Genomic DNA, 24,588 nt, shown 5'->3' on the forward strand with positions numbered 1-24,588 from the left:
TAGATCGTCATCTAGTTCATCGAAATGTAGTACTTCTTTGGCATCCAGATCGATTTCCTCTGTCTTACTTAAATCCTCCCTGTTCAATTCATCAGCCTTCAACCTTTCTCTGTCTTTAGTAAGTTCTGTATCCTCTTAGTAGCTTTGTTACTTCTTCTGTAGTAACTCTGTTCGTAAGTATGCAATAAAGTATTTGGTCCAGTATCACCATTTCTTTGGTCCATGTCCTCAGTTTCTCCGTTGGATATAGAATGGATGAGAGATCTTCTGAACTCCTCGATTTGTTTTGGTGAAATTCTTTGTAATATTTTTTCCACCTTTCTTCCCATCGGTTGGACTGCCGGCAAGCTCTTTTCTGATGTCCCTTCTTCTACTATGTTTGTAGACTTAATACCATGCACGTCTTCGGTCATTTCCTTGTGACAATATGTGGACTCTTCATTATCTTCAATGTTCTTGCAAATATTTGAGTTTCCCCACCCTGCCACAATCTGCTTGCCATTAACCACGACTTGGGCGTAAGTTTGTTTTTCGCAAATCTCGTAAGCCTCTAGATCGAAGGATTCAATGCTAATTGTAAGTTCCGTATTTTCGCCGTTTAAGAGTATCATCATTCTATTATGGATAAATCCATCTTTTGTTCCTTTAGCCTTTATCTTGGCTGTCCCTAAGTCTCGGAAAAGTATCGTATCATCGCTTACCTCCACCAAACCCCCACATTGAACCCCGATCGCTTTGAAGTTATCATGCGACTATAAGTTCCATGGTAATCCAAAAATCCTAATCCAGCTGTTGCAACACTTGTAAACCGTATCCGCAGAGTTGATATTTTGCCTCCATTCCTCAAAATCTAAAGCCACTCCATAGTCGAAAAATCCTCTTTTCAAGTTAAGATAATAAAAAAATTCCTTTGGGTATACAGGCCACCAAACTGCTTTGTTAGCTTGAAACGGATGTAATTTTTTTTTTGATGAAAGACTAAATTATATTAAAATAAGTAGAAGTTACAAGAGAAAGCGGATGAGTGATCCGCGATAGTTACATAGTTACTCCACTAAAGTGAGCTAAATGTTTATAAACCTATTCTGCCGACAATAAAAATTGCCAATCCCTAGTTAAATCCGATATACTTAAGTGCCCAAATTCTTTAAAGCTCGCAGTCCAAGATGCAATTCTGAATTTTATTTTCTCCCATATCTGATCAACCGAATCGTGTACATCATCAAAGATTCTTCTATTCCTTTAGTGACATAAGGGCATAGTTGTCAAGTGCGCAAGGCGCGCCGAGGCGCACAAGGGATCTGGAGCCTGAGGCGCAAGGCGCAAGGCGAGGCGTGCGCCTTACCGAAGCAAGGCGCACGTTTTTTAATTTAAAAAAAAAATATTTATCTTAGATTAATATATATTAAAATATGAAATAATTAAGTTACAATGTCACACAAAGCAACAAATAATTAATAAGTTCATAATAATAAGTAACTTGATTAAAATTCTTCCATCATCCAACTGTCGTCGCGTTGTTGGTTGTAATTCTGTTGCAGTTTGCAAAGCTCTTGTCGCTTATTTAATTTGTTAACTGGGCTGCTAGGGTTTGGTGTTGAGGTCGGCCTTTTACATTTTAAGTTAATACTAAAAAAAAACAGAGAAGTTACATTTTAAGTTAATATTACAAAGGCGTGCCTAAGGCGTGCCTGAGAGCCTTTCCAAGGCGAGCCCAGGCGCGCGCCTGGGCTCGCCTTTGTAAAATGTTGAGCCTGGGATTGCCCCAGGCGTAACACCCGCGCCTGGTGGCGCCTCTCGCCTTGAGGCGAGAGGCGATCGCCTTTGACAACTATGCATAAGGGCTTCATTCCAGTTACTTTCTATTCTTTTCCTACCACTGGCCTCCGTGATCTTCTTCAATCCTCGGCGGTAAGCCCATTCTTCATTCTTATCTGGCTGTTGAGTGCGTGTAATTCTGATTGGGGCTCTTCCATGATCAAAAGGAGTTTGGTTCAGCCTCTGAGAATTCCTTGACAATCAGGGGCGGAGCTAGAATTTTTATTCAGTATAGGCTAAGATATGCTATAAGTAATAAAACAAAAAAAAAATTGTTTTAATCATAAAACATCACAAAATAACTACTTTACAATTGTTCTTTTCGAGTCTTCATATTTTGAAACCTTTGTACAATTGCGCAACCTGTCTTTCACAATTCTCATGGCAGAAAAAACCTTCTCTACTGTCGCCGTTGCTACCTGTAGAATTAATGCCAATGTCAAAAGCTTATAAACCAATGGGTACACTGTATTTTTCTTTTACATAACTAACTTTTCTGAAAGATCACCAAGTCCTTTCAATCCTTGGAATGCTTTGTTTGAATGCATATCACATATATAAGTTTCAAGTTGATCATCAAGTGTGAGGAGATCAAATCTTGAAAAATCTTGTGGATAAAATTCAACTAGTTGCATCAATTTTTTCTTGTCAAAAGCATAAAACAAGTTTGTGGACACAAACAAGCTACACAAATGAGTAACTTTGTACCCTCTGAGAAACAATCATTTAACTCTTGAAGTTGCATGTCGATAACACCATAGGATAAATCCACACTATAATGATGCAAATTTGTCACTTCTGGTGGATTACGATGGGGACGACCACGTGGTGCCCAACGTGTGAACATATCATCCATTTTGAGAACATCAATTTAATGTTGCTCACAAAACCGGTGAACCTTTTCTAAAAATGAATCCCAACCATTAAATTTACCCTGCATATTACTTGCTCCATCAAAACCTTGACAGAATTTTCACCGATAAAGAACAGTCCCCAGAGGATTTATGGGAGAAGATAAGATTCCTCGTAGCAAAATGGACGACTGCAGTGCCAGCGTTTCATCATGTACTTTTATCATATCTAGTTAGGGATTGGCGTTTCGTTTACCTTTAATCTTCATATGCATTATTAGTGTGTAGGTGTATTATGGATGTCTTATCCATTTCAGTTGTAACCTAAACTACTATTAACTTAATAAAATATTAGTTTCCTATCAAAAAAAAAAAAGAAAACATCTTATCAATAGCAGCTTTAAGTGAGAGTGATGTAGTACTGGTAAAATGTTCAATCCCGATAAAGCGTTCATTTACATGTCCACTACTATCCACATAACGGATAACAACTGACATTTGCTCCTTTGTTGAAACATCACGAGATTCATCAACTAAAATAGAGAACAATGAATCACCAACATCTCTGATAATAACATTAATCGTTTCAGTGGCACAAACACTCACTATGTCCTTCTGAATATCAGGTGATGTCAACTTGCAATTTTTAGGAGCATTTTTCAATATCACATCATTAATCTCTTTATTATGAGCACCTAAAAATTCTAATTGGATAAGAAAGTTACCTGGATTAAGAGATCTTTCAGTTTCATCGTGACCTCAAAATGAATGCCCTTGTCGCAACAAAACTCTAAAACAATCAATTGAAGCATTGAGACGGATACGATAATCATTCCGCATTTGCTTTGACTGTTTGTGCAAAACTGATTGAATGTGCTCATCTTGATTCATCAAAGTTTCACAATTCATTCGAGCTTTATGATGTTCGCTGTCATGCTGGCCAACATGAATATTTAACCTATCTTTACACTTTCAATTTGTGAATCCTTCATTAACAAAAGCCTCCCCTCCCGCTTGTTTTCCCTTAGCTGTCTTGAAGAGATAACAATACAAACAATATGAGGCATCTTTTTCTACACTATACTCCAACCAATCACCAAATTCATTAAACCATGAAGGATTGAACCGTCTACATTGGCTTACTCCAAATTTTCTTTTTGGAAATTCATAGCCTGAAGGTTGACACAGACCTTTTTGCAAATATGCCCTTCGAACTTGATCCCTAATATTAACATTATTTCACAAATTGGAGTCTTAAGTCCAGGATCTGCCGGTAGTTGTGAGAAATCAAATTCTTCCCCTAACATCTCCAATGCTTTGTACTTCTGGTTCTGGATCTTTTTATTTAAAAAATCTATGCATTGTAAATATTGATTTCCTGATAAAATAAAATAAAAATATGTTTAGCTGTATATATATATATATATATATATATATATATATATATATATATATATATATATATTTAAAACAACTCGCATTGATTTTTTTTAAAAGTCGTTATATTTTTTTATGTAGTGTTTTACTAGTTTATTACTTCACAAAATGTGCCAAGATGATGGGAAAATACAATGTTGAAACAATTACAAAGCTATCAACAAATAAATCATAATCAATATCTATCACCACGGTATTAAATAACAACCAATAGATTACATAAAAGTATTACAGGCGCAAATTAGGAACAAATAAAACACACTAAATAGGGGAAAACAACATCGAACAACTATTAAGATAACAAACACCACTTTTGAAATTATAAGAAAATAAAATGAAAATTAAAGCATAAAATTAAAAGTTCTGAATTTATACCTAACTCCACGTAATTAAAGTTAATCAATTATTGAATCCCTCTTCGCCCCTAGAGATTCGAACTGAAGGAGGTTAGGGCTTGAGGTAAATAGATAATCTGCAAATATATTCCAACTGGCGGCATCTTTGAAAGGCAGAAGATATCAACTGTGAAAATCCAATCAACAATCCAGTTAGCTTAATGCTAAAAAAAGAGAGAAAAACCTCCTTTCGCAACTCACGAATTTACACAGCTTTTCCACAGAATCTAGTCTCCTGCCATATGCTTTGACCCTAATCTGTTTAGAGGGCTTTTAAAAACAATTTGCCCACTTATATTTATAAATACTATTAAATTTTTTTGGCCCACATTTATAAATACTAGTAATTTTTATTGGCCCAGTGTGGACACATACCCAGAAACGAAAAGTTGCGAAAGGAGTCAATGCAACTATCGAACAGGCGCCGAAGATTCTAGGTAAATGTATTTCTGAAGACAATAGCTAACGAGTAAAGTGTTAATGATAGTTAGCTCCAAAGATCCAACCCACACGCGAAATAAGGGGAATATTGTGTAGAAAAGAAAGCGCTTAGGTGTGCACGGAATAATGAACAAAAGGTAACCCTAGTTATCGGCGACCGGTGAACGGCGATGGACCCGAGAGGCTGATGCGAACAAAAGGGTTAATTATTGGGATGCAGTTAGGGAAACCGAAGGGAAATCGATGATGAGGAAAGCGGAAGGTAGAGAGCATTTTTGAAAAATTCTCTCACGACGACGAACTGATGAGGATGAAATAGTCATACGACGCTTTTAAATTATTAATAAAATATCGTTTCTTATAAAAAAAAAATCTTCCCAAGTTGCCTTTTCGACGGTCTTTCCATTTCACCAAAACCTGCTGAATTTGCTCATTGGCCTTTTTTTGTACCTTCTTGCCATGATCTGTTCAGGCTCATAGTCAATGGCCAGATCAACCTCCATCTCATTTGGTAACTTGATCCCCTCACTTTGTTTTCCCCTAGCCCCCTTTAAGCATGAGACATGGAATACCGGGTGGACTTTGGAACCTGTTGGCAATTCTAATTTATACGTCACTGCTCTCACCTTATGAAGAACTCGGAATGGCCCGATAGCGAGCAGCCTACTTTTGATATATCCTCTTACAGACAGATTGCTGTCGATGCGGACGAAGTTTCACATAAACTAAATCACCAACCTAAAATGACAATTTCTTTCGATGGACATTGCATGTTTAATCATTGTTGTGCTCTGTTTAAGTTGTATTTCAATTGTTGCGTCAGCTCATCTCTATCATTCAAATCTTGTGCCACAGCCGCTACTAGCGATTCTCCTGGCACAAATTGAACTATCGTTGGAGGCTTCCTTCCATAAACTACCTCGAAGGGAGTCATACCTGTGGCTGATTGGTATGAGGTATTGTACCAAAACTCGGACAAATGAAGTCATCTATGAGATTGTTCTCCTGCAAAACATCGCAAGTATGTCTCGGTGCATCGATTTAATACTTCAGTTTGCCCGTCCGTTTCCGTGTGGTAGGCAGAACTCATTTTGAGTTTAGTACACTATAGTCTGAAAAATTCGGTTTGCCCGTCCGTTTCCGTGCGGTAGGCAGAACTCATTTTGAGTTTTGATATATCCTCTTACAGGTAGATTGCTGTTGATCGGACGAAGTTTCACATAAACTAAATCACCAACCTAAAATGACAATTCCTTTCGATGGACATTGCATGTTTAACCAATGTTGTGCTCTGTTTAAGTTGTATTTCAATTGTTGTGTCAGCTCATCTCTATCATTCAAATCTTGTGCCACAGCCGCCACTAGCGATTCTCCTGGCACAAATTGAACTATCGTTGGAGGCTTCCTTCCATAAACTACCTCGAAGGGAGTCATACCTGTGGCTGATTGGTACGAGGTATTGTACCAAAACTCGGACTATAGTCTGAAAAATTCGGTCCAAATATGACTAATAAACAAAGAATCCCTGCCGCTTACTATAGATTGAGGGGTTCCATGAAGACGCTCCACTTCTCTATGAATACTTCTGCCACAACTCTGGGAGAAAAAGGGTGCTTCACTAGATAAAATGCCCATACTTGGTGAATCTGTCTACCACCACCATCTGCTACAGAGCTTCTAGTTTAGCTTCCGAACGTTTTGATGCCATGATCGCCGGGGTGGAAATCCGGCAGGTTGACCAATGTGTCATGGACTGTTATGAATCAAGAAAAACCACACTAGATTAATTTGAGTGCGATGAGATTTTAGTTGAAATCAAAGGATATATATTAATATGATAAATGACTTAATACCCAGAGGCAAGCTTTGTGACAAATATGCAAATACCCTAGCTCATGCTAGTCACCAAATGCAATATGCAGAAAACGTGAACTACTAACTTCTCACTCCACTCCTTATATTCTCGCCCCATGTGCTTCTTTACTCCCTCTTCTAGAATATACATTACATATAATCCCTATCATTATTTTTATGGCCCATTTCATTTACAGTCCTATCACCAACTTTGGTCTTTTATCATTTGCAAACTCCCTAATAATTTTATTTTTGACATTTCTGAGCTTCACTGTACGAGATTGAATGAGGTGTTTTGATAATGATTGAAAGTATTGAGCTAAATTGAAACTGGAAATCTAATATAATGATTTAAGGATACAAAGATACAAGGGCTAAAGGAAAAGGAATGAATCTGAATATGTTCACATGAAAGAAAATGTACTGAATGATTTGAAGGTGATAAGAGACAATAACTAATGGAAAAGGGGATGAATATAAATTTATAAACAAAAAGAAGAAAGAGCTAGATGTTGTAGAAACTAGATGAGATGAAATATTCTTGAAGGCATTTTTGCAATTGCTATCACTTTTGGTTCTGTCAATATATTCAGCCTTTATTTAGGGCTTTGGGAGGTTTGCATGTGATATTGAAACTGATGTAAATGTTTCTTTGAATATGACCCCTTAGCTCGGATGCTAAGTTTGCCAAACGTTTTTTGAGGCTTACTGAAATGCTTGATTATTTGTTCATACTGTCATATTTAATCCATGTCAACGTATCTAATGGGTCACTTTCTTTGGCCCTAATTACTGTACATTCTCAATGAACTTTATTTTTCCACAGTTTCTAGAAGATTTTGTAAATGGTGGGGAAGTTGCATCCCTTTTGGATTGCATTCGGCTCACCGCCGGACCATTGAATGCCCTTGCTGCTGCTACGAGGCCTGCACGAGCTGCTTCAGTTTCTGGGGTTCCCACTGTTGCACCATCTACTTCTACAAAGCAAAGTGGTTATGTGCCTTCTTTGGGACTGCCTAGCAGTTCTAATATAAATACAAATCAATCTTCACCTGGGCTTGGCATTAATACCGGTGTACCCACACCATCAGGTCCTGTTGGAACTCAAAACTGCCATGCAGCTGCTATGTTGGCAGCAGCAGCAGCTGCTGCTGCTGCTGGGAGAGGTGGTCCTGGCATTGTTCCTAGTTCGCTTTTACCTATTGATGTTTCCGTGGTTCTGCGAGGCCCATACTGGATCAGGATCATATATCGTAAAAAATTTTCAGTTGATATGCGGTGTTTTGCCGGAGATCAGGTCTGGTTGCAACCAGCTACTCCTCCAAAAGTTGGTCAACCGGTTGGAGGATCACTTCCATGTCCCCAGTTTCGACCGTTTATCATGGAGCATGTTGCTCAGGAACTGAATGGCATAGATTCTAATTTTCCTGGTGCTCAACAGGCACTTGGGATTTTAAATTCAAATAATCCCCATCCCATTTCTGTTCCGCAACTTCCAGCTTCACCTGCAAACAGAACCAACCTCACAAATACTGCGACAATTTCTCGAACAGGAAATGGAATAGCTGCTCTGAACCGCATTGGAAACGCTCTTCCGGGACAATCGAATTTATCTGTGGTTAACCCTTTACGTAGGTCACCTGGTTCTGGCGTACCGGCTCATGTTAGAGGAGAGCTGAATACTGCAATAATTGGACTCGGTGATGATGGAGGATATGGTGGTGGATGGGTTCCACTTGTGGCACTTAAAAAAGTTCTTAGGGGTATTCTCAAGTATCTTGGAGTCCTGTGGCTGTTTGCACAGTTACCAGACCTTTTGAAAGAGATCCTCGGTTCCATTTTGAAGGATAATGAAGGTGCATTATTGAATTTGGACCAGGAACAACCAGCCCTACGCTTCTTTGTTGGGTAAGATGACAAGTTATATTTTGTCTTCCCCACTATACATACTACATAAAAATATCTTTCATGTCAAATGGAAGAGAAGCTTCTTATTTTGGGGAGCTTAAAAATGTCCCTTGTATCATTTGTCATAGTTTGAATAACATGCCCAACTTGTATGATGTAGTTTTTCTTCATCGTGTTGAAGATATATTTTACAGCATCCGATGTTCCTGGTGGTTGACACATTAGTTTTGGGAAACCATTGATTGGTTAACCACTAATTTCTTTAGCTCTTGCGAGTAATCCAAGTATTTTCATTCCAAAGGTAACCTAAGTTTCGGTCCTAATATGTTACAATTTCAGGTTTTTTGATAATAAAATAAAATGACGCGTTTTAACTTTTAAGAATTACTCTCTGTGGAACCCTGCATATTTATTTTTGTCAGATAACGCAGACATTCGACGCACAAAAGTTAGCAGAGAAGAAAATGTTGCCTGAAGCATTATAAAGTTTATTTTCAGTGTTAGTTAAGTAAGTTTATGAATTGTTGAAGAGGTTTCTAGTTTTGATAAAATATTTTTGCAGAGGTTATGTGTTTGCCGTCAGTGTCCACAGAGTTCAACTCCTCCTCCAAGTCATCAGTGTCAAACGGTTTCATCATTCTCAACAACAGCAGCCAAACTCTGTCACTGCGCAAGAGGAATTAACTCAATCTGAAATAGGGGAGATATGCGACTACTTTAGTCGTCGTGTTGCATCAGAGCCATATGATGCTTCTCGGGTAGCTTCATTCATTACTCTATTGACTCTACCAATATCAGTTTTGAGAGAATTTCTGAAACTCATTGCGTGGAAGAAAGGATTGGCTCAAGGGCAAGGAGCTGATGTATCCCCTGCTCAAAAATCTCGAATCGAGCTCTGTCTCGAGAATCATATGGGACTTAATAGGGAAATGAACTCTGCAAATTCATCTTTACCCAAAAGCAATATTATTTACGATAGGGCACAGAACTCTGTCGATTTTGCTTTGACGGTGGTTCTTGATCATGCCCACATACCTCACGTAAATGCTGCAGGTGGTGCTGCTTGGTTGCCATACTGTGTTTCCTTGATATTGAAATATTCTTTCAGTGAAAATCCTTCCGTAACTTTTCTTGGAATGGAGGGAAGCCATGGTGGCCGTGCATGCTGGTTGCAGGTCGATGAATGGGATAAATGTCGACAGAGAATATCCAGAACTGTGGAATCGATTGGGTCTTCCTCAGGGGATAGTAATCAGGGAAGATTGAGAGTTCTCGCTGATAGTGTACAGAAAACACTGAATCTATGCCTTCAAGGACTTCGAGACGGCCTTGGAATGTTGTGATTTGTGGACTTAAAAGCCTGTGTTGCTTAGTGTCGACAAATGTTATATGGAGTTTTGGACTCACAGATACTGACATGGGTTATTGGTGGAAAGTGTTATAGGTGCGTTGAGCTTGCTAGCATAGGTGTAGTTATATTAATATTTATGTTCGGATGAATAAATATTTAAAATATTTTTTCTTCACAACTAAGATAAATGGTTTAAGGTCATATACTTTATCCTTGAAAATGTACTTAAATGAGATTATGTATGTTTAAAAAAAACTTATTTTAATTGTGCCTTTCTTCTCCTTTTCTTCTTCACTGGCACTTGCAGCTTCCTCTGTAGGTTGCTCTGCAGAGGAGCTGCCATCCTTCTTCAATTCTGTTTCGAATTCTTTTGCCGCCTACAAGTGTATCGAGTTAATACCCTATAAACACAAGAATAAGTAGGGAAAAACTAGAATGCAAACTATCCTTTTTGTTTTAATTATCAAGATATAATGCTTCCAAATCGAGAGCATAGGGGTGGCAGTGGGACGGTCCATCCGTCCCTCTCCAATGTTTAAAATTTTCTATGATCTAGTATATTATTTCTTTATATTTATAAGCATAAATACAAATAACTTTCAAGTCCTTACATTTGAAAATCTTTTCAAGTTTTCAGTTTCTTCCATGTTTGTACGCACATGGTTCCTACGGATTTTTAGCAAAACAAAATTCTTTGATAGTGCCATCAAATATGAGATTCCAACTTCTTGGCGCCTGCTTGAGATCATATATTGATATCTGAAGTTTGCATATCTTATGATTATTTCCTACTGATGTGTATTCCTCATGTTGTGACGTATAAATATCTTTTTTAATGTCTCCATTGAGGAATGACGCTTTACGTTCAATTTTCATATTTCATAGTCATAACATATCTGCTATGTTTAATGGACGTAAACATAGCAATTGGTTAAAAAGTTTTCCTCACAGTCAATTACTTGCCTTTGAGTGTAACCTTTTGCAATCAGCCTTGCCTTGAAGGTCAATACATTTCCATTCGCCCCAAACTTTCTTTTGTAGATTCATTTGCATCATATGGGAACAATTCTCTTATGTGGATCTACTAATTTCGAGGATTTGTTTGAATGCATATAGTTCATTTCAGACTGTATGGCTTCAAGTCATTTGGATGAACTAGCATGATGCACGTGCGTTGCACGTAATTTCAATTATATTATAAAAATTAAAAAAAATAAGATTTTCTAAAAAATAATTTGAATTATTTTGTTATTTATCTGAGCTTAATTTCTTATCATATTAGACGATTTATAAGAACTTATATAACTTACTTTCAAAATTGTTTTCCAAATTAAAATTCAAGCAGTTGATTTTATGTTATATAATAAATTGTAATGAACATAATATATAGAACAAAATGAACTGAAACAAATTTTTTTTTAAAAAATTATATATTCAAACACAACGTATAAATCATAATAACCTAAAAATCAACCAAATTATGTATTTTACCAATGTATAAATCATAATCTACAAAAGCGAAGCGTACTAAAGACAAATAATTATCAATTTAAAATCACTATGACTAACTCATAAAAACAATATTAATACAAATGAAATAGTAATATTGACAGTAAAATATAACTCATAATATTTAATTTAACCTCTTATTTTTTTTTTTACTTTTTATTTTTACAATTCTATATCATGGATGATAAATTTTATATATCGATCTTTCGTAGACTAATATTGATGACTATTAATTTTTTTTAAATAAATTTTAAAATAATAAATAAATCAATATATGTAAAGATGACTTTTTTCTCTTATCAATTTTTCATATAATATTTAATTATGTCATATTTCATTTTAAAAAAATTATTTCATTCTATGTACATATAAATATGTGGATGATAGGAAAACAATGCCCTTCACCGTTATTACAATAAAATCATTGGAAAAACATGTAGAGAGAATTAAAAGGATAAAACATTTAAATGTAGTATAAAGATGAGTTATTTGATAAAATTAATGTAGGAGTTACATTCTAATCTTGAAGTGTGAATAGAAGGTTAATTATGTCATTGCACAATTGGAAAACAATGCCCTTCATCCACACTTTTATAGGTATATAGATTACTATCATATATCGCTTATTTGAAGTTAATCGGATCACATCCATCACAAGGCTTATCATGATCTTGTTCATGAATAAGCGTATATGTAGTATGTGGACTAATAATCCTATCAGACCTTCTAAGTGCGTAAACTTCAGCTATTGGCTGATGGATATTAGGTTCATCTTCTACAGTTGAGGGAGTGCGTATCTTGAATTTTCTTCAAGTTCTATCATCTTACATTTTCTATCTAATAGAAATTCATTCCCTAGAAAAGTGACATTTCTTGAAACAAACATTTTTTCTTCCGGTGGATGATAGAAATAGTATCCAACATAATTCTTTGGATATCCCACAAAGTAACATAAAATAGATCTACTATCTAATTTGTCTCTCACTGTCTGCTTTACGTAAGCATAACATCCCTATATTCTCAAGTAAGAATTTTGGGAATTTTTCTCATTAGGAATATTTGGGAGTTTTTCTCATTCATATCTCATATAGTATTTTATCCATTGCTTTTGTATGGATATTATTTAACAATATTGCCGTAGGTTCAAGTGCAAAGCTTCAAAACGATGTAAGCAATTCAGTGAATCCGATCATAGATCGAACCATGTCTATCAAAGTTCGATTATGAAGTTCAGAAACACCATTCAATTTTGATGTTGCTAGTGGAGTCCACTGTGAGAGAATTTCATTATCTTTTATATAATCCAAGAATTCAGTACACAAGTATTCTCTACCTCGATCAGATCAAATAGTCATAAGTAAAGATACACCATTCAATTTTTCAAACGCCTCAGATTTGTGTCTTATCAAATAGATATGCCTATACCTCGAATAGTCATAAGTAAATATAACAAAGTAAGATTGCCTATATTTTGTGCTAACACTTAACGGGTCACAAACGTCTATGTGGATTAAATCTAATACACCATGTTCACGTTCCACATTTCCATTACAGAGAGTCTTGATCAATTTTTCTTTTAGACATGATTCATAAGTAGGTAGAGAATTTATGTCTGATAAATCCGAAAAGATTTAGGTTATACAACTACTGACCAAATTCTAATATTACTTGCGTAGTTCCACTAACAGACGTGAACTACAAATTTGGAACTCAAACAAGAAAATGTAACATAAACACGGTAAAACTGTAGTTAAATTGTACATAAAGATTTTGGAACTGAATCAAAAAAATTGTGCATAAACACGATAAAACTTTGGCTAAACTTTGCCGAAAGATACACATAGAGCTAATATGGCGTTGTGGAACTGCCATCAATCAGTAGCAAACGTGACAACTGAAGATAAGAAGATAAAATTATCTCGAAATCACTTTCATAAATCTATTTATTGAGGAGAAGATGCCTGCTGCATGATTAAAAAGGGATGATGTTCCATTTTCTGGCTCTTCTCCTCCTCCAAATATTATCTGCATAGACACAAAACAAAAGCAACAAAAATCTTATTTTAGTGTATGTCTAATGAATCTCGATCTAAACCAAATGTTTCGTGCATGCAAAAATGAATATAGACATGAATCTGAAAGATAATATTAAAACTTATTTACTACTTCCATCTCAAATATATAGAGTTATTTATTTTTCATGCAGATTAAGAAAATCATTGGAAAACCAATTTATATACGAACTTCTTATTTTATCTCTATTTAATTTATATTTTTAAAATAGTTGCACATTTTCAAAACCTGGTTAATAGGAGTATACTAGTAAACAAGAAAAAATGCAACTAAATATAGAAATTGAATTATATATTTGGGACAACCGAAAAAGAAAATGAAGCTCATTAAATTAGAACGGAGATAGTAACAAACACGTAATCCTCGTGTTTCATAAGAAATGAGAGAGGGAATACGATTGTAAAACATAGGAGCTCATCCGGATGTCAGCTCCTTCACATAGGATAGTTAATTTGTTAGGACTCATTTGGTTTTGTTCCTCGACTATTGCTTTTGTCTCCTCACACCCTCGTATCACCAAAAAAAATGAATGGAAAACATAAACTCTTTATCTTAATCTTTTCTAAAGAAGCTTGAGATTATTATATTTCTTGTTACTTTCCTCCTTGTAAGTAATGGCATTTTCTTAACTTCTGTTAAAGTAAGGTTGTAGTCGTTCATACACATGAAATTGTGTTTTTCAAGCTAATCTATGCTGGTGTATCCTTTTGCTAAGAATATAACACTGATTTAATTGAGAGTACAACTCAAAGGAGAACCAACCTCGAGATCTTCTATATCAGGACGGCTTATCTGTTCCTTGGCGAGAATATATCTGTTGGGTCGCTCTTCATCATCAAAAAAGACCTTCCATGATCTGATGGGAGAGAGCCCAATCATCACGAAAATCTATCAAACTAAAAGACTAATGAGTCCTATGTATTATGAAGGTATGAGTTGTCTCATACTCTGCATACCAAAATTTTAGGTTATATAGCAAATTACGTTATAAAATGATTCTGTAAATTAGTTCAATTTACTAATTTTGAAAGAAGGAAATGAAGATAATAACTAAATGGCCCTTGTAAATTTGTAATATTTGGGTGGCTCGTCTGACATCGAACAAAACCACCATAGGATAGTTTCAATACAACTCTACAAGTCTCCATAAAGGTTCCAACGGAAGATTTTCGTAGAAGTGAGGGCCAAAATTCTTGAATTTCGATGGGAATTCCTAAATAATTAAATTGAAGTACATACTTACCCTGGATAACATCGAAACACAGCACCAGATGGAAGAGGTTTCATTGAGTAGACTACAGTAAAAGTGCTGCAAAATGATATAATACATTAATATGAACACAATATATATTACATGCTTTATAAGTTTATAACCCAAAAAAAATTGCATCTCTACCACCACAAATGCACAAATGTAGAAAACTATGAAAAAATGAAAATAAAAGACATGAATTTCATCTGAATATTATAACCGACTCGACCTTTTATAATGAACTGATTTTGGTGAGACCTTCTCAGCTTGTACAAAATTTTAATACATAATAGCAACAATAGATGCTGAATAAGAAATGGAGTTCAAAAGCAAAAAAAGAGGTAGAAAAAACACAATAGATTATTTATTTCTGAAGATTTGAGTAAAAATTCCACGTGAACCAATCTACTGCTTTATAATATAAATTTAGAGTCAAGAACTTAAATACCTTAAAAAGTCCCTTCGTAACCGGCGAACATTAATTCCGACTCCAACATCCTCACTAATAAGGCGTGGATTCCACATGATGAGAGGCCTAGGCTAACAATATAATTCAAAAAGTATTCCAACAAAAGGTCTCAGTAATATATTCTTTACATTTCGAATAAAACACCTCAAAAAAATAAGAAATTACAACAAAATATACTCCCACATAATAAGGTTGTCCAACAACAATTGTTAATGTCACTAATTTACATACAAATTCATTCACAAATACAATTGAAAAATGATAATGCAGTCGTACCGAAACATTTGAGATGTCGGATGTAATTCTTTCAACATATTCCAACATCTGATAATCGGGAACAACCATCACAACAATCTCATCTTCATTATCTACAGGTTTCCTATCACCTAAACTGGATAGTACAGATGATGAAGAATTACAAAACAGTTTAAATATTTTATGTCAGGTAGCCGGGTTCTTGGCAACAAATTTCAGAAATACATGCAGCAACTTAGTAGCAATCACTTGCACAAATCTGGAGATGAAATGTTAGATGAATACTGATTCAGGAAAACTGAAATATGCAAAGTGTCAAATAAACAATATTCGATGGGGTTTGTAGTTTTTTGGCAAAAAAATAACCAACACAAAAAAAAATCTGAGATATTGAATGAAAACCAAATATTGACAAGTTACATAACTAAAACCCAAATCAGGCCAACTTTCAGGACTAAAATTGCAATTTTCCCATTTTGTAACCATATTTTCAATTGTTAGTCACCAACGTGCGATGCACATGCACTTTCCTAGTAAAGATAAATATGAGCCTTTTTTATAGTACCAATAGTATTTAGGCCATTAAAGCAAGTAATTTAGTTTGGCGATAAGCTACAGCAGCGAGACCTAATTAGGGTTTTTTTATTCTGGTTTCGAGAGCACTTTTGCATATAAAAATTTGGTTGAAAATATTAAGAAAAAAACAGTAGTTATGGGGTAAACCATAATTTGTTTGGTGCAATTGATAGAATAATCCTTAAACCATGATTGCTGTTTTCACAAAGGACTTCACCGGGACAGAGTTCAAAAATATTAATTTAGAGATAAGTGGTAATACTTTGGAAATTCATCGTACATCATATGCTAACTTATTATACATGCAGATGATGTATCTTTTTATGACCACAGGGTAGAGGGAAGTTGATACGACCACAAAATAGGCAGTAAAGAAAAATATGAAGGATATTGATAATAAATTCTTTAAAACAAGATGATAATCTTTTTTATAAGAAACACGATTATAATGAACATTAAAACAAGGAAGAAGAAAATATTCCTCTACCCTGCCCCACTCTCAAGAAACTACTCAATCTCCTTACCTTAGTCTAAGCTAGCACTCAACAGAAACAATTATGCTAGAATACCCTCAAGTCAAAAATAGAATTAATGATTATATGAAATTCATAATCAGATAATAATTGGAACTATTCTTGAAAGAGAAATGAAATCTAGGTAAAGATTGGAAGTATGTATGGTCATGATGATACTGTCGTAGTAATAAATATTTTGCGGATTACTCATCCGCTACTTTTGTAACACGTCTATTATTATAATAAAAATATTGTTTCCTATAAAAAAAAAATAATCTAGGTAAAGATTTACCCGGAGAAACAAAATTTAGCATCTTTCCACTTATACTTTAGCAAAGCAGCAGCACCGGCATCTGGAAATATAGCTTTAACCCTCTACAACCAAGAGCTTTTTACTATCAATAGCCTAAATTATATTTGAACTTACTACAATAAAAAATATATATTCCAAAGCAGGAGCTACATACTACATCATGATCTTCTTGATTATTTTTGATAGAATAAGCTAACCCTCACATTCCTATATAACCAAATTGAACTAAATAAACATAAGAAGAATAAAATACTCAGGTACAACATCGATGCACGTTATTAATCACCACCCAGGTTCTCAAGTCTTCAAAATGATCTAGCTTTCAAAATACTATCTTTCAACCCTCGGAAGTGCTGATGGTGATGTTCATCCCTAAAGAGCCTCCCTGCAAGTACTACAAAAAGGAAACAAACCTGGCATCTTGTTTCTTCCATAAGTGTATCCAAGAATATCTTTGACAGTTCCCAAAGTTCAATTTGTGCCCCTTCATCATCAAGAAACTGCAACTGTGGAATTAATAATTCAACCTAAAGAATAGAAGTAAAAAAAAAAAATCATAGCATCAAATCTTTTTGAAATTAACAGTTTCATAATTAGTAAGACCATGAAATAGCATAAATTAAGTGCATGATCCCCCCTACCACCCAAACCAAGACACACACACTAACAAAAACGCGATTAACTGAAGTCAACTAACAAACCCATAAAATATTTCAAACAGGAAAAAACAACTCTAACAGAATTGACACGTCCTAATATCCATACTATAGCTCTTGTTCCTCCCGAAGAAACAAACTCAGCGCTTGCTTGGCCAGACTGCTGAACTGCACCCTCCAAATCAGAAGGCAAGCAACTGAAACAAAATTTAAATGAAACAAATGTTACGTCTTTACATCTCCTTGCACGTAAGGCTACAAATATGACGTGAATCTAGTAGACAGTAGCTTTCAGTTAATTACATTAGCATGAAATAGATACGAATGAAACTACTCAACCTAAGAATACAAGTAAAAATTTTGGTATGACAAAACAAGAAAGAATCCAATAAGAACAAATTCAACCTATTCTAATTATATCTAAGTTGTGCATATATAACAACATGAATTATCTTCTTGTGGTTATATCTAATCTCATACTATTACTTTATATTACTTGCATATTCTCTCTATAAACTTAGGCCAGGGCTAAACTGAGACAAACCAATAGATGCTCACACACGTGTAATGGGCCACGAAGCCCATGGCTAGCCCAAGCTGATGGATATCTTGACAATAATTTCATTTTGTGTTTATCTTTTAGTTTGTTTAATTTAATCAGTTTATCTTTTGATTTGTTTGAATTTTTTAATAAAGGGATAGTGTTCTAGATAGGAAGAGGTCTTAGGAGATTGGGTTTATCTTTTATTTTGCACGCAGGAACTTTTTGTATTTATTCAGCACTCTTTGATGAAGTAAAGCATGAGATATTTTCCCCACAACAATAGTTGTCACGAGATATCAGGTTCTGCTCATAATAAACCTCAAGACCAAGAGAGATTGTACGGTTCTCTCTTCAACATGCCTCCAATCCCTCACTTTTTCACCCAAAAATCACCATAACGAGATCCATTATTTGGGACAATAACATGGCATTAAAGAAATATTGTGAGAATTAATTATATGACTCTTGGAATTAAAGGGAGCAGTTTGTGATAGAAGCTATGCACACACAGCTGACACGTATAGTATGTATCAAGCAATACTTTTATTTTCTAGGTACTGCTAATATGTGTACGATTGTAAGCGGAAAATGTGTAAGATATTTATGATGTTTTTATTTGGGCTAAGCACCATTGTTTAGATTTCTGAGACGGAATCCTTTTTGATAGAGGGTGAGTTGTAATGCCTCAAAACTATAACATGTCACATACTCAGATACAGCTTACATGCATTTTAAATTAAGGATTTAATAGTAATGGCTCCTTGCTATCATGCTATGTACTTGAACTAATTGTATAATCTAGTATACAAAGTCAATTTTGGGCGATAAAAGCAATAATTCACCCCCTTCCCATCTACCTAGGCCAACCATTTAAGAACAGTAAAATTTATTATTTTTTCACCTGTCATCTTCTTCCTCTGCATCATTGGGTTCTGGAATCAACAGTTGCTGTGCGTCATCATCCTTGATATTTTCTTGGAATTCCTCAAACTTGGCTTGACATCTTGAAGTGGAAACCGTAATCCCATCGAACCAACAAGTTCTTGAACGAAACAGATGTGTAGGAAAATGGGCGGTTGTGGGTACTTTGGGAACAAAAGCAATGAATCCAGCGAGGTTTAAATATGCGGAAGCCATATTCGCTCTGTTTGATTTCAAGCACACCCAGAGAGTAATCTCCCCGCCTTTGCTTTGGAGGGATAACGCTTCATTCAACCAATAAATGAGTCCCACGATAAAGGTCATTTCCCAAGGGCAAAAATGTAAATGATATTGGTGAATGAGATCGCAGAAAAGAAATTTGACAGCACTATAACGAAAACGATTTTTTACAACGCACAAATCAGCTTTCTCTTGTGCACACGCTATAAAATTAAAAGTTGAAAATCACAGGAATTGACAGGGTGCAATGCACACTATAGAAAATTCCATCGATATCGTGCACTATATGCAGTCGATAAAAGTATCGATAGCGCGTATCGTACACCATAGATAATAGAATCGAAAGCGCACCACAGATAATAGCATCAACAGTGCTCCATACACATTAAGATAAGAACATCAATTACGATTGCATGCCATGAATTTTCTTATACGAACTCCTGATTGTTCGTCGTGGATTCACTATAGATTTTCCGTTAGAAAAAATCGAACATGAAGGGTTGGACGAACGTATTCTTTAATTAGCTTTACGACTAATCAAAGAGGACTTTGAAATCCGAACAAAACTCAAGCAATATGTTGCATGGATATGGGTACCGGTATTGTATCGAGTACGATACGACAAATTTTTAATTATAAGACATTATAGGGATAAGATACAACAATTATTAAAGTAGGCCAATGCACCAGCAGACTCCGCACGAGGCTGGATCTGGAGGAGACGATGCCAAGTAGGAGAGCAGGAGCTTCAATCTGGCAATACTTCCGTGAAAGGAATTTCGCCCAAAGAGAAGAGCCCTGCCGAAACCTGAACCACAATTTAATGGAGAAGTTTTCCACAAGATCTTTCAATCTGCGGAAGCCAAGACCACCCTCCAGTGCCAACGCATTCGCCAACGAGTTCCCCTCACAGAAGATATGGAAATATGAACATGTCGCCCTTCAAAAGACAAACAATCCTGGTGACAATGTGGTCCACCGGCCACCTACACCTCCTAGATCTGAGAGTCTGTATAGAAATCTGGTAATCGGTCTCAATCCAAAGAGGGAAAAGGCTTAAATCAGTACAGAGAAAGAGACCCCTCCACACGGCCCACATCTCGGCTCTGACATTGGTCCCGACGCCAATGAACTCATCCTGCCTGAAGAGTCTCGAACAATGCCACCTGCTGAAGAATCACCGGGATTGCCTCGAGAGCTCCCTTCCATATTCAATTTAAAGCAACCCGCTGGGGGAGGAAGCCACCTGAAAATCGTCAATTTTTGGGTTCTTAGAAAACACACCGAGATGCCCATGAGACTGTCAGCATGGGAGAAGCCCAGCCAATGGCTAGGCTTGATGGTATGAGCATAATAAGCCTGTCTGAGGTAAGACGTGATCTGTGATCTGTGATCTGACAGACGCGACAGAGATGTAGCTGTCTATGTTTGGCATCATTTCTAGCAATCCAAAGGAACCACAGAACGATGAAGGGGAGGAACTCTTTCACATGGTGACCAGTTTAGGTTCTTCTTCCAAGCACTGAGAAGCAAACTTATGTCTTCGGTTCGAGGGATACTAACCTTGAAGATAGCCCCAAAGAAATGCCACACAGAACGGGCAATCGGTCCGTCAATGAAGATGTGGGAAAACGTCTCGGTATATTGACACCGAGACACCAGAGTAACCCCACGCTGCTGAAGCACCTCATCAACAGGAAGCCACTTATGCCAGAATCTCCAGAGGAAGAAAGCATGGTGGGCCTCAGCAAGCTACCCTAGGAGGGGGTGAGAATATCCTGGGTGGGATCTCTCGTACGGACGGACTCCCAGCCAGACCGAAAAGAAAAAGAACCATCAGTGCTCAAAGTCCAGCGAGCAACATCGGGCTCACCACGAGCAATAAGGATCATGGTAATATCCTCAGCAAGAGCTGGGCCAACTGCCAATGAGAGCCTATCAAAGTCGTATCCCTCATCCAAGAAGAAGCAGGAGATGAGAATGCCACTGTCACCACGAGCCTAATGTTGAGTGGATAGGGGTGCGTAACCGAACCAGATATCATCCCAGAAGGATAAGTCCCCGGTGCCAACTCGCCAACAGATAGCAGGCTCTGCCCTAGGCCGAATCTGAAGCATCCTGCGCCACGTAGGAGAAATTTGTCCCCTTATGGGGACATAAGATGGGTGCTCAGCCTTACAATTCTTATTCAGGAGGAATTTCGCCCAAAGGGAAATTCCTTGCGTGAATCTGAACCATAACTTGATCAAGAAACTATCTACCAACTATCTACCAGCCTTACTATCTACCGAGGCCCCCTTCAGAGAAGAGGAGGTAGGCACGAGACCATTTGACCCAATGCCACTTCTTTTCAAGGGGTCGAGATCCCCATAAGAAGCCATTGAAGATCGGATCAAGTCTCTCAATGACAACCAAAGGAGGCTGGATCACCTGGAAGAGATAGATTGAGAGAGAAAGGAGCACACTGCGAATAAGAGTCATATGAATCTTTGGGGACAGGGTACGGGAATCCCAGCATTCTAATTTCTTCCAGACAGCTTTGAGAATGGGCTCAAAAAGAGAACACTTGCGATTCTCTCGAAACAGAGGGACTCCAAGGTATTTGGTGGGAAGTGCCCTTCTCTAAAGCCAGTGAGACGAAGGAGACAAAGCCTAGATCATGCAGGGTAGATAGGAGGAAGAAAAATAGCGCTCATGGAAGAATTGACCATCTGACCGAGAAATTCGCATAATTTCCAAGAAAATCCATAATGCGCCGGATGCCACGAGTCCCGCCATTAGCAAATATAATGATATCAACAGGATAGGCTAAATGGGAAACCAGGGTGTCGCACCCCGATCTGAAACGAGTATCCGGTAACTACAGAGAGAGGCGGTTCAACCCCAGAGAGAGATATTCCGTCCCCTGGATGAAGAGGAGCGGGGAGATGGGGTCTCCTTGACGGAGACTCCTGGACGAATTGAAGAAGCCGATGGGGGTTGCCATTAATATTCAAAGAGAACTTGCAATGGGAAATGCAAGCCAATATCATGACAACAACTGGATCCGAAAAGCCAAGCTTACCAGAATCTGGAGGAGAAAAGGCCATTGGACCATGTCATAGGCCTTAGCCATATCCAACTTGATGATGACATTACCCCTGCGAGAAGTAAGGTTGAGACTATGGGTGAGTTCCTAGGCAATAAGGATGTTATCAGAGATAAGTCGGCCGGGAACGAAACCACTCTGATTCGGTGAGATTATCTTCTCGACAACCTTGCTCATTAGAGAATAGAGCAACTTCGAGATGATCTTGTTCGTGACATTGCAGAGGCTGATGGGACGAAAGTCGGTCCAGGATTGAGCCCCCTAGAATTTCGGAATCAGAGTGATGGTGATGGCGATGAAGCCCTGGGGCATCAGGGACCCATGAAAAAGTCCAACACCGCATCGAGAACATCCTGCTGGATAATGTCCCAATAGTGTTGGAAAAAGCCGAGGAGAACCCATCGGGTCCCGCAACACTATCCATGTGGATGGAGAAGACCACAGAACAAACCTTTTCCAAGGAAGGGTCGGCAATGAGACAGCGGTTCTCTGAGTCCGAGAACAGAGGGGTGAAATCAGAAAAGGCAGGACAACTCAGGATAGAAGGCTCCCCATTAAGCCAGTTTTGGAAGAAGGCGATGTCGGAGCTTTGAATGTGATTAAGGGAGGTCAGACGCACCCCATCCTCCCAGATACGAGAGATCTTATTGACCACACGTCTCTTCCTGGCCATGTTGTGAAAGAGTTTAGTGTTCTTCTCACCATCCTCTAACCATCTGCAGGCATCTTTTTGTTTCCAAAAATCTGCATCCATGGCAGTGACTTCCGTGAGTTTCACAACGAACTCGGTCTCAGTGAGTTTACCATATATGTTTCCAAAAAAAACTTCCGCGAGTTTCACAGCGGACTCGGTCTCCGTGAGTTTATCAAATATGTTTCCAAAAACATCTTGATTCCACCACTTGAGATGACTCTTGAGGCGCTTGAGTTTGACGAAGAGCCATGTCATACCAGTCAGATGACAAGGATTGTGCCAGTTCAATTGCACCGTCTGAAGGAAATTGTAGTGTCTCATCCGAATACTCTGGAACCGAAAAGAATACGGCCCGCGAGCACTTAGGGGAGTGGATATAAGGAGGAGGGAATGATTCTTATTCTACAAATAGAAGTTGAAACCGAGTAACGCTAGCATCCAAAAGGACCCTAAATCGACGAAGAAGAAACCTGGAAATTTCGAGTGAAGCTCGGGCATCAACAAAGAAGAAACGACAAGTTCAGTTCTCACTCCTCGGACCGAAATCGAATAAGGGACCACTTGGGATGACTTGTACGAGCTTCAGAGAGATATTTTCCGACGACAAGGACGACAATGGTGATAGATGGAGCTTAGCGAGAGAGGCAATAAGTTTGGGGAAAGTGTTCTATTTCTGATTATTTCTTTCTTGTTTTTTTTTTAATCGTGTATGAAATGCGTTGGGCGTTGGGGAATGGGCTTGGAGAGTTTTGTTGGGAAAAATCCATAAAGCGCAGAATACATCATGCTAAATCACTAATAATTTGGCTGAAAACTTAAGCGTGTACATAAAACCATAATCCTGAATTCTTTAGAACGTGTCTTGATCTTTTAGATCTACACGCTCTTTCCTTGAGAGAATCCTTTAGTTTTCTCTTCAAAACAATTTTTTTAATGAGGAAGAAAATAGGGAACGTGATAGAGCATGATCTGGGGACCATGACTCATATATATAGATAATGTTTATCATTATATTTTGATATTTATGTTTTAGTCCATCATAAAAAAAAATTACACTTATGTCTCTACATATTAAAGACCCACAACTTATTAGATACATTAAATCGCAATAACCCGAAACATTAGTTGATCACCCTATTTAGGGCTTAACTTAATAGATAACCTTCAACACATAATTATTCACATATAAGCCTATATAAATAAAATTGATCCAACAGTCTCCCACTTGGGCTATATGTGCAACCTTATAATTGTGTTTGTCAAAATAGCTTTATGAGCTCAAAATTGTTGTCATTCTGATATGTATCTATAACCAATTTGGTCCATCAATCACATCAACATAGGATCAAAGCAGTTTTCGCTACACTCAAGATGACTGGACCCATCAATAGTCACATATGCCAACATGAATGAATGACATGGATCATG

General features: G+C 37.1%; 2 protein-coding genes across 3 annotated transcripts in view; one reads left to right on the top strand and one right to left on the bottom strand.

Moving 5' to 3' along the window:
* The window catches only part of LOC140823960 (mediator of RNA polymerase II transcription subunit 14-like), a 38,098-nt gene extending 27,840 nt beyond the window's left edge, over positions 1 to 10,258 (top strand). For both annotated transcript variants that reach the window (XM_073185567.1, XM_073185568.1), the window contains exons 7-8: positions 7,623 to 8,704; positions 9,267 to 10,258. In XM_073185567.1, coding sequence (XP_073041668.1) covers positions 7,623 to 8,704; positions 9,267 to 10,047 — 1,863 coding nt within the window. In that variant the 3' untranslated portion in view covers positions 10,048 to 10,258. The remainder of the gene's footprint in view (positions 1 to 7,622; positions 8,705 to 9,266) is intronic.
* A 3,008-nt stretch (positions 10,259 to 13,266) lies between these two features.
* Positions 13,267 to 19,477, bottom strand: LOC140823962 (uncharacterized). The gene is made up of 9 exons (XM_073185569.1): positions 19,119 to 19,477; positions 17,783 to 17,870; positions 17,431 to 17,544; positions 16,997 to 17,079; positions 15,635 to 15,749; positions 15,338 to 15,429; positions 14,881 to 14,946; positions 14,400 to 14,493; positions 13,267 to 13,589 (listed from the first exon to the last, which is right to left on the bottom strand). The coding sequence occupies exons 1-9, from the start codon at positions 19,460 to 19,462 to the stop codon at positions 13,479 to 13,481; spliced, it is 1,107 nt and encodes a 368-aa protein (XP_073041670.1). The 5' UTR covers positions 19,463 to 19,477; the 3' UTR covers positions 13,267 to 13,478.
* Positions 19,478 to 24,588: the final 5,111 nt, after the last annotated feature.

This window comes from Primulina eburnea, chromosome 2 (assembly GCF_022965805.1).
Source record: "Primulina eburnea isolate SZY01 chromosome 2, ASM2296580v1, whole genome shotgun sequence".
NCBI classification, from domain to species: Eukaryota; Viridiplantae; Streptophyta; class Magnoliopsida; order Lamiales; family Gesneriaceae; genus Primulina; species Primulina eburnea.

Coding starts and splice junctions, on each gene's coding strand:
- LOC140823962 (XM_073185569.1), bottom strand. CDS start 19,462: ATGACCTTTATCGTGGGACTCATTTATTGGTTGAATGAAGCGTTATCC. Junction 17,080..17,430: donor TGGAAGAAACAAGATGCCAG/GTTTGTTTCCTT, acceptor TCTTGGTTGTAG/AGGGTTAAAGCTATATTTCC. Junction 15,750..16,996: donor GCTAAATTTTGTTTCTCCGG/GTAAATCTTTAC, acceptor TGTACTATCCAG/TTTAGGTGATAGGAAACCTG.